Source organism: Urocampus carinirostris, chromosome 9 (genome assembly GCF_059441175.1).
Source record: "Urocampus carinirostris isolate Australia breed hairy pipefish chromosome 9, RoL_Ucar_1.0, whole genome shotgun sequence".
Taxonomy (NCBI): Eukaryota; Metazoa; Chordata; class Actinopteri; order Syngnathiformes; family Syngnathidae; genus Urocampus; species Urocampus carinirostris.
In genome coordinates this window covers 34,574,149-34,588,778 of record NC_142357.1, presented here as the reverse complement: position 1 = coordinate 34,588,778, position 14,630 = coordinate 34,574,149, and the positions used below count along the sequence as shown (strand labels likewise).

The 14,630-nt window shown below is 40.2% G+C and overlaps 1 protein-coding gene across 1 annotated transcript in view; it reads right to left on the bottom strand.

The window, feature by feature from the left end:
* The window catches only part of diaph2 (diaphanous-related formin 2), a 364,287-nt gene that overhangs the window by 244,837 nt on the left and 104,820 nt on the right, over window positions 1-14,630 (bottom strand). The window contains exons 4-5 of the mRNA XM_088343854.1: window positions 10,307-10,339; window positions 8,070-8,246 (exon numbers count right to left, since the gene is read on the bottom strand). Coding sequence (XP_088199980.1) covers window positions 8,070-8,246; window positions 10,307-10,339 — 210 coding nt within the window. The remainder of the gene's footprint in view (window positions 1-8,069; window positions 8,247-10,306; window positions 10,340-14,630) is intronic.

The window sequence follows — 14,630 nt, the reverse complement described above, 5'->3', positions numbered from 1 at the left end:
CTGGATTTTCACAAAGAAAAGTTTTCCATCTGCCGCAGGGATGTCGAAATTTTGGACTGGCGTGACGTCATCCACTTTGCTACAAGCACCCCTAGGGCATCATGTTCATCTGTTAATAAACAACAGGGTAGACTGCTGGAAGTGTGAATTTCCCTACGGGGATGAATAAAGTATCTATCTATCTATCTATCTAGCTAACTAGTGCTTAATATGTACTATGTTGTTATTACCATGTTTTTATCTGGGGTACCGGTTGGTTCATAGCTAATCAACATAGGTTATTTGCCCCACTTTACAGAAAATCCACTCAGCAATCCCACCCTCAGAAGAAATTAATGTTGTATCCGGGGGTCTACTGTCCCTGATTTGATATTTAATGTAACATGAAACTGCTGTTGGACTTTTCCAACACACGTTTGAATTTGAGCAGTTTATGTTTACCATCCTCAGCTCCAGTCGTGACAACCCAGCTCCGTGAGATGCATTTTCCGGAGACGTTTAGTGGGTTTAATGTTGTGCATATTGATGAGGGGGCTCGGGCTTCCTGCGGAGTTCATTTCAGAGTTTCGACACTCGAGACAACCTTCTGAAGGGTTCGGTTGCGGATGATGTTTAAATGCATATTAGCCTCCTGAAATAACTTTCATTATATTTTTGCTATCAAAGAATCATTTCACCTCAAAAACCATTTGAATAGCTCCTGTATTTCACCTCATTATTTAATCATAACTCTGCCATGACCCGTCAGTAATTAGTTTTAATTAAAGCTGTGTTCTATTTAGGCCTTAAAAACTCATTGTATGAGATGCAAAAGGAAGAAAATATTTTCACTTTTTCCAGGTCATTAAAGCACAGAGGGAGGTCCAACTAATATGGTACTCCACTTTGAGGCCTGCTGGGCTGCAGCATTTGTGAAACAAACAATAACAGAAAAGCTGCAAAAATGGAGGCCAAATAGCAGTGTTTGAAAAAAAACATTGTTGCAACGTATAAAGGATTGATAATCAGAATATATAACAGAACAACACTTTAAAATTAGGTATATTATAAATCTCCTAATAACATTCATTGCATGTATATGACATCGCTATTTTCCATCTGTCATCGGTATGTACCTGTATTTAATCTTCTTCATTCGTGCAATGTTTGCGGTGCGTCGTCTGCTACAAGCCACGTGAACTCCGCTTTCCACGATGCTTTTAATGTACGTTTACGTTTTGTAGCGTCATACATTTTGTTAGCTTCTTTTGAATCTTTCTTCTGGGGCTGAAGTTTTGGCTTGATTCCTCACCACTTCTCCATTTTTCTTGTGTTCTCTGTGCATCTACTTTGGAAGATGATATGCAAATGCACGACCTTATAGCGCTCGGGAGAGTAAGGAAGCAGAAAGTTATACGATGCAAGCTTCCGATTGGCTGCCAAGTATGCAAATTACCATACAAACCGAAATTTCCAAACCGAACGAAGATTTAGAAATCAGAATAAAACGTTTCATTTGGGGGGGGGGGGAATGCCGAAAGATTTTTTTTTCCCCCTTGAAATAGTTCTCGGCCAACCGGGCGGAGACGTTTTGTAAGTTGTACGCCCGACGTAAAAGATGCACGCACCGAGGGTCTGGGAAGACGTCATTTCAGACACTGCAAATAGGTAGATAGTGAAAAGGTGTGCAAAAAAAGCTAAACAAAAGAAATGTATCCATGTAAAATTTATACTCTGCATCCTCCGAAGTTTGAGGACTAAAAATCCAATTCAAAATCTGATTCTGAAAAAAATAACAGTCGGATTTATAGCGTCGGCAATTTTATTTCACTTTTGCACTAAAGTGGGGGTTAGCAACCTACAGCTCTACAGTCGTGGCTCTTTAGTGCGGCCTTAGTTTCTCCCTGAAGCTTTTTCTGTAATATTTGGAAAACGGAAAAAGATAGGGCAGGGAAAGATATATTTTTTACGTGATGGTTTTCTGATGGAGGAAAAAAAACGAGGCACAAACGTTATTTGTTGTGTTTTGTTGAAACATGACTAGTTTATTTGGGGGGCAAAGGGATTTCCCAAAAGGAGCTCTGCACACGGAAGAAGGGAGAAAACTCGTCAAAACACAGCCCAGAGAACACTGGCAAAATGTAGGTAATATAGAATTGAATGACAGTGTAAAATGGGCAGGCTTTCTTCCGCATCGAGCTACTGTAGCGATTTGATCTTACTGGCATCCAGTAATGCTTACACTACTGTAATATGATGGATTTTTTTTTTGTATTTCTGCTACGTTAAAAGGGAATGCTAAGTTAACATATGTAACATCAAGAGAAATAAACAATGATCTTTGCTTTCAGCCGAGTCCTTTAATACTAAGTTCTGATTAGAGTAAGTGCGGGAGGACTCTGGAGGACTGTGGCGTTCTGGAGGCTTGCAATTGTTAACATTTCCCATAAATTCAAATATCAAATGACTATCATTCTATGAATCCAGTTTTTCTTTTAATTAAAAAAAGGGTTATACAAAGCTTTTAATTTTTTGAAGCTCCAGACATACAGACGCTGCCCTACTTACGAACGAGATCGTAATTTGTAAGTTGCTTCAGTGCTATATTTTCTATGTTTAAGGCTTGTATAAGTAATCGTTATTGTTTTGTACTAAAAAATAAACATTTCATCAAATAATATGCTCTATAAAGATAAATTAAGTTGAGCTTAACTTACTTTTGGAAGATGGGCTTCAAGAGTTAGGCGACTTCCTCCTCCGTGGTAGAAAGTAGACAAAAAATAAGCGATCCAACCCTTTTCTCAAACGTAACAAGCTTTCTTATTCCACTTTCATTTCAAAAGAAATGACTCGCCTCTTCTTTACACCAACGACATTGAATGGATGCACGAGATGTTAAACAATAAAAATGTTTAAGTTCTTAGCACGCTGGACATACAGTATAGAATGTCTACACACGAACTAGGAAGAGGAAGCTGATTTTTTTCCTTTGGGGTGGATCCTGGGGGACCTCTCACAGCGCCACACGCCGGTATCGGCAGAGAGAAGCGCTACAGTAATGTCCTGTACTTGCAAAAAGGTGCACACAGTACAAGATCTAACTTACAGCAATTTGCGGATATTTTTCGCCATCCCAAAAAAAAGATCGAATCTCCCGTTTTTCGGATGTCGAATGGTCAGAAGTAGGGGAGCATTGGCATGTGTTTTTTTGTTTTTCTATGTCCGTTAGAGCTCTTTTAAAATATTGTGTTGCCAACCTCTGCACCATAGGCTGACAGCCAAAACCGCTGGCTCAAAGAGCACACAAATGAATCTTGGGTTTGAATTCATTACTAAAATTGAACAAGTTTTCTTCTGATTGTCAAGGCTCGTCAAAAATCAGCCCCTGCCCAAACCTGCTTTCAATGTCGTCTGTCAGCGAGAACATTTAAGCTGGGGTTTAATGTCACGCCACTGTGAGCACAAACATCGTCATTGAGAAGTAAACTGAGTGACAGGGATGAGCAACCAGGCAAGAAAACACTTCACGCCAAGGCCTGATTAAAAACTAGAGGCACTGATCCTTGTTGTGTAGCACCTGGCAAAAAAGGCCATTGTGTCAGAGAGGGAGCGAAGGGCTGACACAAAACACACATTGAGGTATTATTTGCCACAGAACCTTTGCAATGAACCAATAACTGGTCTTTTGATCGACAATGACAAAGCTTTGACCTCTCAGAGTAAATGAATCTCTTTGCCCCGTCTAGTAGAAATGGAAAAAGAATCCTCAGATCTCCTAAAGAGTTCACAACCTGAAACAAATAACCATATTTTCCAGACTGTACGGTGCACCTAAAAACCACATTGGCCAGAAATTTGAAAGTGAGTCTTATGTATACATATATTGCAAAATACAGTGAATATGATTGGAAATGTATTCAGTATTTTGACGTGTACGCAATGCTACACAGGGTTTTACGCTATTATCGTATTTGTGCAATGATGGATCCAATGCTGACCAAAATCCTTAAAACATTGTGTGCAACGGTAATAGAACCAGGGTCGGGGAGGTGAAAGTTTTACCACTATTGACACAGATGACATCCGAAAAGGCATTCAGATTGATATCATTAACAAACTTTACTCACGGTGCTGGAAACGAATGTTAGCGAATAAATAAAATTGAGATTTTGTCCTAAAATATATAAATAAACGCAAAGTCCAGTTCATCATCAAATGCACCAGAGAGTTTTTTCCCCACTCGTAATTTTTAGGCATTTATTTACATCTTTCAGGACGACCTTCTGTTTTCTCCATTTTTCTAACATTCGTTTCTGGCACTGTGAGTGAGAATAGTATGATAATAATAAAATCGAATGAATTTTTGTATGTCATCTGTATCGCTAATAGTCTAGTAGTTAGGTTTTAACGTTCTTACTACCAAAACCTTGGTTTGATTCCGGTTGCATACAATTGTTTGGTTTGTTTTTTGTGACATCAATCAATCATTGCAAGACTATATATATACTGTAAGCGCAAAGGTTTTACACAAATAAAGTATACACAAATTTATAAGGTAGCTCACTGTAGTTTAAATTCCATGCGCCTCATAATCCAGCGCACCTTATATATGAAAAAATATATCACAAAAGACTTTTAATAATCTAGTGCGCCTTTTAGTGCGGAAAACACAATATATCAATTTGTTTTGAATGTTCATTGAGCGAATGAATGTTTAAGACTATGGTGTCACACTAATTTTAACTCGGGGGGCACACGATAGAACAAACATTATCTCAGGGGCCAGACTAGTAGATTAGACAGATATAAAAAGAGAGAAAAAAATAAGAGAAAGAGACGGAGAGAAAAATAGAGGGTGGGACAAAGAAAGACAAAGGGAGAAAGAGAGAAAAGAAAAAGAGAACATGAGAAACAAAAGAGATAAAAAGAGTGAGTGGGGGGAAAGAGCGAAAGAAAGAAATCCAAAGAAATGGAAAGAGAGAAGGAGAGAATAGAGGAGGAAAGAGAATGCGAATGCAAGAAAGAGTGAGAAAGAGAGAAAATAGAGAGAAAAGGAAAAAAGGAAGAGAGAGCAAAAGAAGGTCAAAAGACAGAGAGAGAAAGAACCAAAGAGAAACAAAGAAACAGAAAAAGAGAGACACACAGAGTGAAAGAGACAGAATGAGAGAAAAAGGGAGGAAAAGCGAGAGAGAGGAACACAAGTACAGCGCCTTTGTGCGAGGCACCTGGCTTTGGCAACATCAAGTAGACATATTTCGACCTGCAGCTTGTTTTTCTCTAGCAAAACATAAATGCTCTGCATTTATATAGCGCTTTTCAAGTCAATGACGACCTCCCAAAGCGCTTTACAATGTGCTTCACACTTTTCCCTTTTAAACACTAATTAACCGATAGCAGCGTTTTGCCCAAGGACACTTTGAAATGTAACACGGAGGAGTCGGGAATCGAACCTGCATCCTCTTGATGCCAAGACAAGCTCATTGCTTCCTGAGCTAATGCCGCTTCTTTGAGTGTTCAGATTCAGATTCAGATTCAGATCTACTTTATTGTCATTCTAGTACACGTGTATACAGAACGAAATGTCGATGCATCTGACCCCCACAGTTTCCTTGAATGTACAGGTATAAATAATGTTGTATTGTATTTTGGCTACGTATAGTATTTTACCATAGTGCCGATAGTGCAAGAAGAGTAGCTAACCAGATGTGCAAAATGGGCAGTCAGGTTAACAAGTCAGGTACACAGTAACATTAACACTGTAACAATAACGCTGTAATTACAATAGTGCAGAGAGCAATGTGCAAGGAGTGGCAAGCTATAAAAAAAAACTGCCAGTAGTGCAAAAAGTCAGATTAGCAGCCGTTTAGATTTAAGTTAACTATATGTTAGATTGACCATTTAACAGTCTAATGGCCAGGGGGACTAGACTATTGCGGAGCCTGGTGGTCCTGCACCGCACACTGCAGTACCTCTTCCCAGAGGCTAGCAGAGTGAACAGTCCATGATGGGGGTGAGAGGGGTCCCCGGTAATGTTTTTAGCATGGGATAGGCAGTGCTTCTAGCCAATGTCCTGAATGGAGGGAAGTGTAGTCCCGATTATTTTCTCTGCTGTGCTCGTTACCCTCCTCACACTACCCCAGTCGGTAGCGCTGCAGCCTCCACACCACACAGAGATACAGCTGGTCAGGATACTCTCTATGGTGCCCCTGTAGAATGTAATGAGGGAGGGTGGGGGCAGGTGGGCTCTCCTCATCCTCCGCAGGAAGTACAGGCGCTGCTGTGCCCTCTTAACCAGTGATGCAGTGTTCACGGACCAGGTGAGTTTGTTTGTAATGTGCACCCCTAGGAACTTGATACTGCTGACAACCTCCACAGCCTTGTTGTTGATGCAAAGTGGGGCATGGTTGGGCTGGTTTTTCCTAAAGTCGACAATGATCTCTTTAGTTTTGTCGACATTCAGGACCAGGCTGTTGTCCCTGCACCAGCCCACCAACTGCTCCACCTCCTCTCTGTAGGCCAGGTCGTTGTCATCCCTGATGAGGCCCACCACTGTTGTGTCGTCAGCATACTTCACGATGTGGTTTGTGGCGGACCTAGGGACGCAGTCGTGTGTCATCAAGGTGAACAGCAAGGGGCTTAGGACGCAGCCTTGGGGGGAGCCCGTGCTGAGGTAGATGACATCTGAACTGTTCTGACCTATCCGCACAGATTGGGGTCTGTCACAGAGGAAGTCCAGCAGCCAGTTCCGCAGGGGGGTGTTGAAACCCAGGAGTCTCATTTTGTCTACCAGATGTTGTGGGATGATGGTGTTGAATGCTGAACTGAAGTCCAGGAACAGCATCCGCACATGGGTGTTCTTCTCCTCTAGATGTGTCAGGCTCAGGTGAAGCGCAGAGGAGATGGCATCCCTGGTGGAGCGGTTTGTCCTGTAGGCAAACTGAAATGGCGGCGCCCTCTATGGCGGCGGCTGGATCTGCTCCCGACAGTTTCTCACTTTCTAGTCAAAAACCCCAATCTTCGACTCAGTTTATGAGGGCGAACAAAGACAACTCTAACTGTAGATTAATATACGATCGCAGTTTTTTGCTGGATATGCGAACATCCAGAAATCCAGCGCAAATTTCGACGATCACTCTGGAGTGTTTACTTAGCCTCGGAGTGCTACGTCAACAGAACGCAGCGGCCTACAAAGCAGCGAGTAAAAGTGGCAAGCGGAAGCGCTGTGACCGGGGAAGGAAACGAGGTTGTCGGGCCGGGCTAACGGCTCGGATGAAGGCTAAACCCTTCAAAACGCCTCTACCATCCATTTTCCTATCCAACGTCCGCTCCCTGGACAACAAACTGGACCATTTACAAGTGGAATTTACATCGAACCGCGAGTTGTCCCGCGAGCCGAATTTAATCCCTTAGCGCGCCTCCTCCAGCCCGCGGGCCGCCTATTTGACACATCTGGTTTAGATAATTATCACTTTGTAGGAGTATTTTGGCTGAAAAGGTCATGTTCAACCAGGTAGTTTTTGCAAATTGTGGCTTCAGATGTGCTGAAACTATAAAGCTGTATGTACAGAATAGGAAGCCTAGAATGAATATCATTGGAAACACTGAAACAGTCAAACCTAGGAGAGGTTCATTGTACCGGTAATTTTCTAGGAAATTAGATTTCTAATTACGATGAGAAATCATTGGCATAATCATGTTTTTAGATAAATGATCAATTCCTTTTAATGGTTGACTGAGCCTGTATAAACCCTACTTCTTCTTATTACAGCCTGATATTAACATAATAAAAACATAGTGATAACTGATAACATAAGATATTTTAGAAATGCATATCAAACTAGTAGCCCTAATCATTAATAAGTAGGTATCTATTAGCTTCAAAAATGGTTGACGACTGACTTTGACTATTAAAATCCAATATCCTCTAGGGGGCACTAATGCCTCTTAATGATAAGGGGAATTACACAGCTGAATTGGGTGCTGCACTTTCCCAAGAGATAAATTCAGTGTCACCATGTCTCAAACTGAACTCAAATCTGGTTGTAAATACGATGTTCATGCAGGGCCACAAACAAATCATCCACACTTACCATCATTTTCTCAAAGAGGTCATTGATCTCCTTTTCTGAGAGGTTCATAGAGCGGTCGTCGAAAAGCGGTTGAGGTACGGGCAGTTCCGTCTGAGGGGAAAGGGGGTCCGTAGGGTGCTGTATGAAAGGCTTCTCCTTCTTCATTCCGGTCTTTCTGAAACTGGTAATGCGATCACGCTGCAAGAAACACACCACAGATGTCAATTCCTGATATTTCTGTTATGGCAGGACTGCCTTCCATCCATATTTGATGCCTTATTTAATTAGTGGATTGTTGTGTTTAGTTATTTTATGAAAAAAAAAGTCAAACATTATATCCTGTGGTACTTCTGGACATCAAAAACATTATTCTGATTACAAAACACACAAAAAAACTCAAATTTGCATAGAAAATTATGATGTATTAACCTAGAAGACTTACCACCTTCAAAGACCAAATGTTAGATTCAAAATAATGATGCTAAACTTGCTTCCTACAATTACTAAATGGTAAATGGTCTGCATTTATAGAGCGCTTTTCAAGTCAATGAAGACCTTCCAAAGCGCTTTAATATGTGCTTCACACTTACCCATTCACACACACACACTCACACACTAATAGCGGCCATGCAGCCATGCAAGGCGCCGACCTACTTATTGGGGGCATTAGGGATTAAATGGTCTGCATTTATAGAGCGCTTTTCAAGTCATTGAAGACCTCTCAAAGCGCTTTACAATGTGCTTCACGCTTACGGCAGCAGGTCAAAGAGGTGGTGGCCAGGGCAAAAAGAGTTTGCAAAAATGTGGTCGGCTCTGCTGCGGTCCTACAGACACGGCAGAGATCAGCTGATGATTTTATGGGCTGGTTTGATGACTCTCTGTAAGGTTTTCTGTCTGCCGGTATGCTTTCTACTGTGGACTACTTGTAACTCTTAGATTCCATTTGTGATGTAACTCTATATTAGACACACATCTAATGCTCTGAATGCTGGTTTTATACACGTGTTTGAAATCTTTGAAAATGCTTGAATTTGAATGTTGTGTTTTTAACGATTGAAAAGTGGCAATATTTGGGTCAAGTGCTTGTCATTGCTTGAATTTATTGCCATGATGAAAAACAGGTCTGCCTAAAAACGGTGCAGACACTGCTCTCTGGTGGCTTGGTTTTGTATTGCATTTTTTGTTCCCCGTTATTATTGGCAGCTGGCATTAGTTTGTATAGCCTTCTCCTGTGAAGTGTCATAGCCTTCTATGAGGACAGGTGCAAAAAAAGGTTGTGTTTCCTAGTGGTAAATTGTAATTGAAAAAACTTCCTGCAACTGAAAATGTAAACTACATATTGGGGCGGTATTGGCTCAGGATGTAGTGCGCTCGTCAAAAGGTCGCAGGTTAGATTCCCGGCTCCTCTGTGTTATATGTCGAAGTGTCCTTGGGCAAGACACTGAATCCCTAATGCCTCCAATAGCAGGTAGTTGTTGCTGATGGCTCACGCTGCTATTGGTTAGTTAGTGTGTAAAAGGGAAAAGTGTGAAGCACATTGTAAAGCGCTTTGGGAGGTCTTCATTGACTTGAAAAGCGCTATATAAATGCAGACCATTTACATTTATTTACCCATTTACACACACACACACACACACACACACACACACACACGCCGATGGCGGCGTCAGCCATACCAAACTATGACTATATATTACCCTGTATAGTGCAAAGAAAAAATGAAAATACTCACACATGCAAAGTAATGTTGAGATTAATGATGATGGAAATGAAGAGGACATGCTGGATTAATAACTCAGTGGTTTCAGGAAGTAGTCATTTCATGCATTTTAATGTGTTGTTCAATTGTGTTATTTTCATCGATCCGATCATAAAGTTGACAAAGTGAAAATATGATTTTAGAAGTAGGTTAGCGGCAAACATAATTTCACTTTGACATCGTAGATAATTGCTTTATAATTTGAGGATATTTTTCCTCTTTCAATCAAACAACACAGTAAATGTACTTAAATGAAAAGAAATGTGATATTGGCATGCATAGTACACATTTTCCAAATTGGTTTCGAATGGATCAAACCATCTAAAAGCTGTAATAAAGGTAGCAACACTTTATTACTTTGATTTTTGCTTCCGATGTATGTTTGATCCATCAGCTTATTTAAGTACAGTCACATCTCATGCAGTCGCCATGAACCGGCCAGTATGATGCAAAAAAAAGAAAGAAAATGAGCATGCCAAAGTAAAACCCAGCACCTTACCATATCATCAGCCAATGTTTTTATGTGTATGTTCTGCAGGAAGGGAGGGAATGCAACATGTAAATGACAGGAAATGAACCCACAACAACCAAAGGTGAACATAACCCCACAAAATGTGTTTAATGAACATGTATAAAAAGATCGACGCCCCTTTCCATCATACATCTGGTTGTAGAATCTCAACAAGATGAAGATTAGCCCCAAAGTGTCACCTTATATATCATCATGTGCAGGTGTATCCCAAATAACTGCAATATCTAATGACAATGTATTCATTCAATTAAAAGGGTTATACATAATAAACTACACTATCCATTTAAAAATATGTTTATCGGCACTGTCTGAAATTAATGACAAAAAGTTTTTCCCAACTTGAAACACAATAAGACGACTAATCGCAAAAGAAAACCCCCAAAAAATTAAGTTTATTATAAATCTACCTATAAAATTCATTGCATGTTTATGACATTGCTGTTTTCCATCTGTACCTGTATTTAGTCATCTTCATTCATGCAATGTTTGCGTTGCGTCGTCTCCTACAAGACACGTGAACTCTTTCCACGATACTTTTAATGTACGTTTACGTTTTGTAGCGCCATCAATTTTTTTAGCTTCTTTTGAATATTTCTTCTGGGTCTGAGGTTTTGGCTTGATTCCTAACCACTTCTCCGTTTTTCTTGTGTTCTCAGTGCGTCTAATTTGGGAAACAATATAACGACCTTATAACGCTTGGGAGAGTCCGGAAGCACAAAGTTATTTGATGCAGGCTTCTGATTGGCTGCTGAGTATGCAAATTGCCAAACGAACTGAAATTTCCAAACCGAACGAAGATCTCGAAATCGGAATAAAGCAAACATTCGTTTTTTTGTAAGTTGTACGCCCAACGTAAAAGACGCACGCCCCGGGCGTCCGGGCAGACGTTATTTCAGGCAATGTTATTGATCTAAAATGAACTTAGGCAATTTAATTTGTTGAGATGCACCTGCTTCTGATATATTGAACAGGTATATGGTATTAAATAAAACTTGTTCAAGGATGTTGGAACACATAAATAGGTGTACATTTCTTATTATTATGGCATGAACACCCAAAACAAAAAAGAAAGGAATGTATTCAAGTATCTTTTAAACCCTTAAAATATCTTGAGCATAATCAAGCCACTGCAGTTTCACAGCCATCATTCCTCCTAGCAGCAGAAGATAAAAATGACCAAAGGGACATTCCCAAACACCTTAATGTCTGTCCAAGACATAATGTGAGCGGCCAGTAATTTTTAACACGGCATTAGCTTCATTGCCATATGAGCTGAGGCACAGAAGGCTCAGAGGTACTAATGAATAGAGAGATGCGTGCTGCTAATGGCCATTAAGGCTGCCTAGAGCCATGGATTCCTCCACTTCGGCAATCAAGAAAGGAGTAGAGTCAGGGCGAGCAAACAGATTGGCTCCAACCAGGACTTACTTCCCTCCGTGCAACTCCATCAGCAGTCGCTTCAAGCAACTACTAAACACTCACTCAAAACTTGCGACTATTCGGACCCTATGTGTCGTCTGATTGGTGCTTGGAAATCAGGAGAACATGCACTGGGACATAGAAAGGGGTAATTGACTACCCTGAAAACTGTCGGAGGGGTTTCAGTTTAATTTCAAGATGTTGAATATACAGTGAACCCTCGCTAGAACACAGTTCACTAATCACGGTCTTGCAATTTGACTGATTCGCATTTCCCTTTTTTAATTTTCTTTATTTTTGTATGTGTTTGTCTTGCTGTCGGTCACCCCTCTCGAGGGATATGACCAGGGTGGGTGGGTGGCTAGGTAGGTAGGTAGGTAGATAGATAGATAGATGTCTAGATAGATAGATGTCTAGATAGATAGATGTCTAGATAGATAGATGTCTAGATAGATAGATGTCTAGATAGATAGATAGCTAGATAGATGTCTAGATAGATAGATAGATAGATGTCTAGATAGATAGATAGATAGATGTCTAGATAGATAGATAGATAGATGTCTAGATAGATAGATAGATGTCTAGATAGATAGATAGATAGATAGATGTCTAGATAGATAGATAGATAGATAGATGTCTAGATAGATAGATAGATAGATGTCTAGATGTCTAGATAGATAGATAGATAGATAGATAGATAGATAGATAGCATTGACCATTGTGTTCTGCATCCCGTTTAAGGAGGGTAGCTAAATAAGTCCCAGGTATTCCCTCAATTTATATGAGTATTTGGTATGGGTTCACGCTCAAAAATGCAATATATTACATAACACCCAATAAAAATGTTCTGATGCTTCAGATTGCAGACACAAAAAGTGTGTGTCCAACGGCTAAATAACAAGCGGAAATACAGGCAAATCGTTTCTGTTGAAGACAGGCAACATTCAACATAATTTCGCAAAAGCAAAAACCGATTGGCTAAAAAGAGTCTCAGCTTCTTATCTAGCTGGGTATCAATAACGTTGTCGTATAATATGTAGACATATGTAAAACAGCATGCCAAATTTATGTTACAAACAAGCATATTCCCTTGGGATTTCTAGTTTCTTCAAACCCATAATGTCGATGAAACGTTTTGTGCTTACAAAATTTATCTAATTGTATAATAATAAAGGATTTTATTTCATGGATTTTCCCAATTATGGGTTAATTTTGGAACCTAACCCCCACGATAAACAAGGGTTTACTTGAGCTTTATTGGATAAGTTAACCATTTTTTTTAGTTCTTCCTTGCCCTCATGTCGGTTTTAGATCAGGGGATGGTGTAATAATATTCTGTAGTTTGCAATAATTTGTGGTCTGGGCAGACTCCTTGTGATGAAGGGCTATACAAATAAACATGACTTGACTTTACTTGACTTGACTTTCCATGACTCTGAACAGGATCAGTGGCAAAAAAATCATTTCAACCTATGACTTTTTGACATCCATCCATCCATTATCTGCAACGCTTATCCACAGTAGGGGGTGCTGGAGCCCATCCCAGCTATCTTCAGGCAGTGGGCAGGGGACACCCTCAACTGTTTGCCAGCCAGTCGCAGGGCACACAGAGACAGACAACTTACTCGCTCATTCACACTTAGGGACAATTTGGACCGGCCATGTTTTTGGAATGTGGAAGGAAACCGGAGTAAACCCACACAAGCACGGGGAGAACATGCAAACTCCACACAGGAAGGTTTGATCTCATGACCTCAGAACTGTGCCACACACGTGCTAATCAATGCGCTGCCATGCTGCCCTACTGGCTGACATATTTGTGGAAATTTCTCAAAAGAAAACAAACTTTTCCTTAGAGAATTTGACCCCTAACCAGGACGATCTGCAATACTGAGGTAGACTATGAGCTTCCCCTAGTAGAAGACAAAACAAAAGGAGCAAGAAGGTTAAGAAACAGTAAAGTTGGGCCATATTACTCAATAATAATGATAAGTGTACCAAAAAAAAAACATAATGTAAAAAATGGAATTCTAAAGCACATTGTCTGAATTGCTCTTTATAGGGACCTTGACGGTTATTGAAACCAATCTATATGTTTGGTAAAAGTTTTTGTACATAACAAGTGAGAATGTGTTTTCAAAAACCGGGATTATATTTTGTGAAAATCAGTGATCAGTGTTGTTGTGCCTAATATGAGGACTAATCAGTCTCCTTGATTTTTGTTGAAAGTTTGAAACTTACTGTCAACACCGACAAGACAAAAGTGTGGAAGCAACAATACGAAAACAGGGTGACTGCTTGAGTGTTGACTTCTTTAAAGCGTGTTTACCCAGCATGAGTTCTCTCCATAAACGTTGCATGAGCGACAACTTCTACCCTTGCTAAATCAGACCGTTTATGTGTCATTAACTCCGGCAATCAATAGGTCTATAATACTGCATGAAACCCAGGCTAATATTTAAATGGTGCTCTTTCACATTTTCTAATCTATTTAACAACAATCAAACCACTGGTTTGCAAATTGCCTTGACTGGAGGGTCTTTTCTTGCCCCATTATCTTAGCAGCATTGCAACAACGTAATTTAACAATCAACCCTACATGCCCTCGGGGCGCCCCCCTTTCATTTGTTTGAGTTAACTTTTTCATCATAAGAAACGTTTATGAGAAAACATTCCGTTAAAGTAAAGGAGCCAAATAAGTCGCACCCTTAACGTACAGTATGATGGTAGTCAGTCTCGGGAATCAGGTAAGGCACGAAATTATGCATTATATCGTTCGAAATCCTTATAAACCCCGTCATCTGTTTCATTTATTTCATGCTTCACATAGTACACACAAATAACACGTGCCACTAATGGCTCTGTAACACAC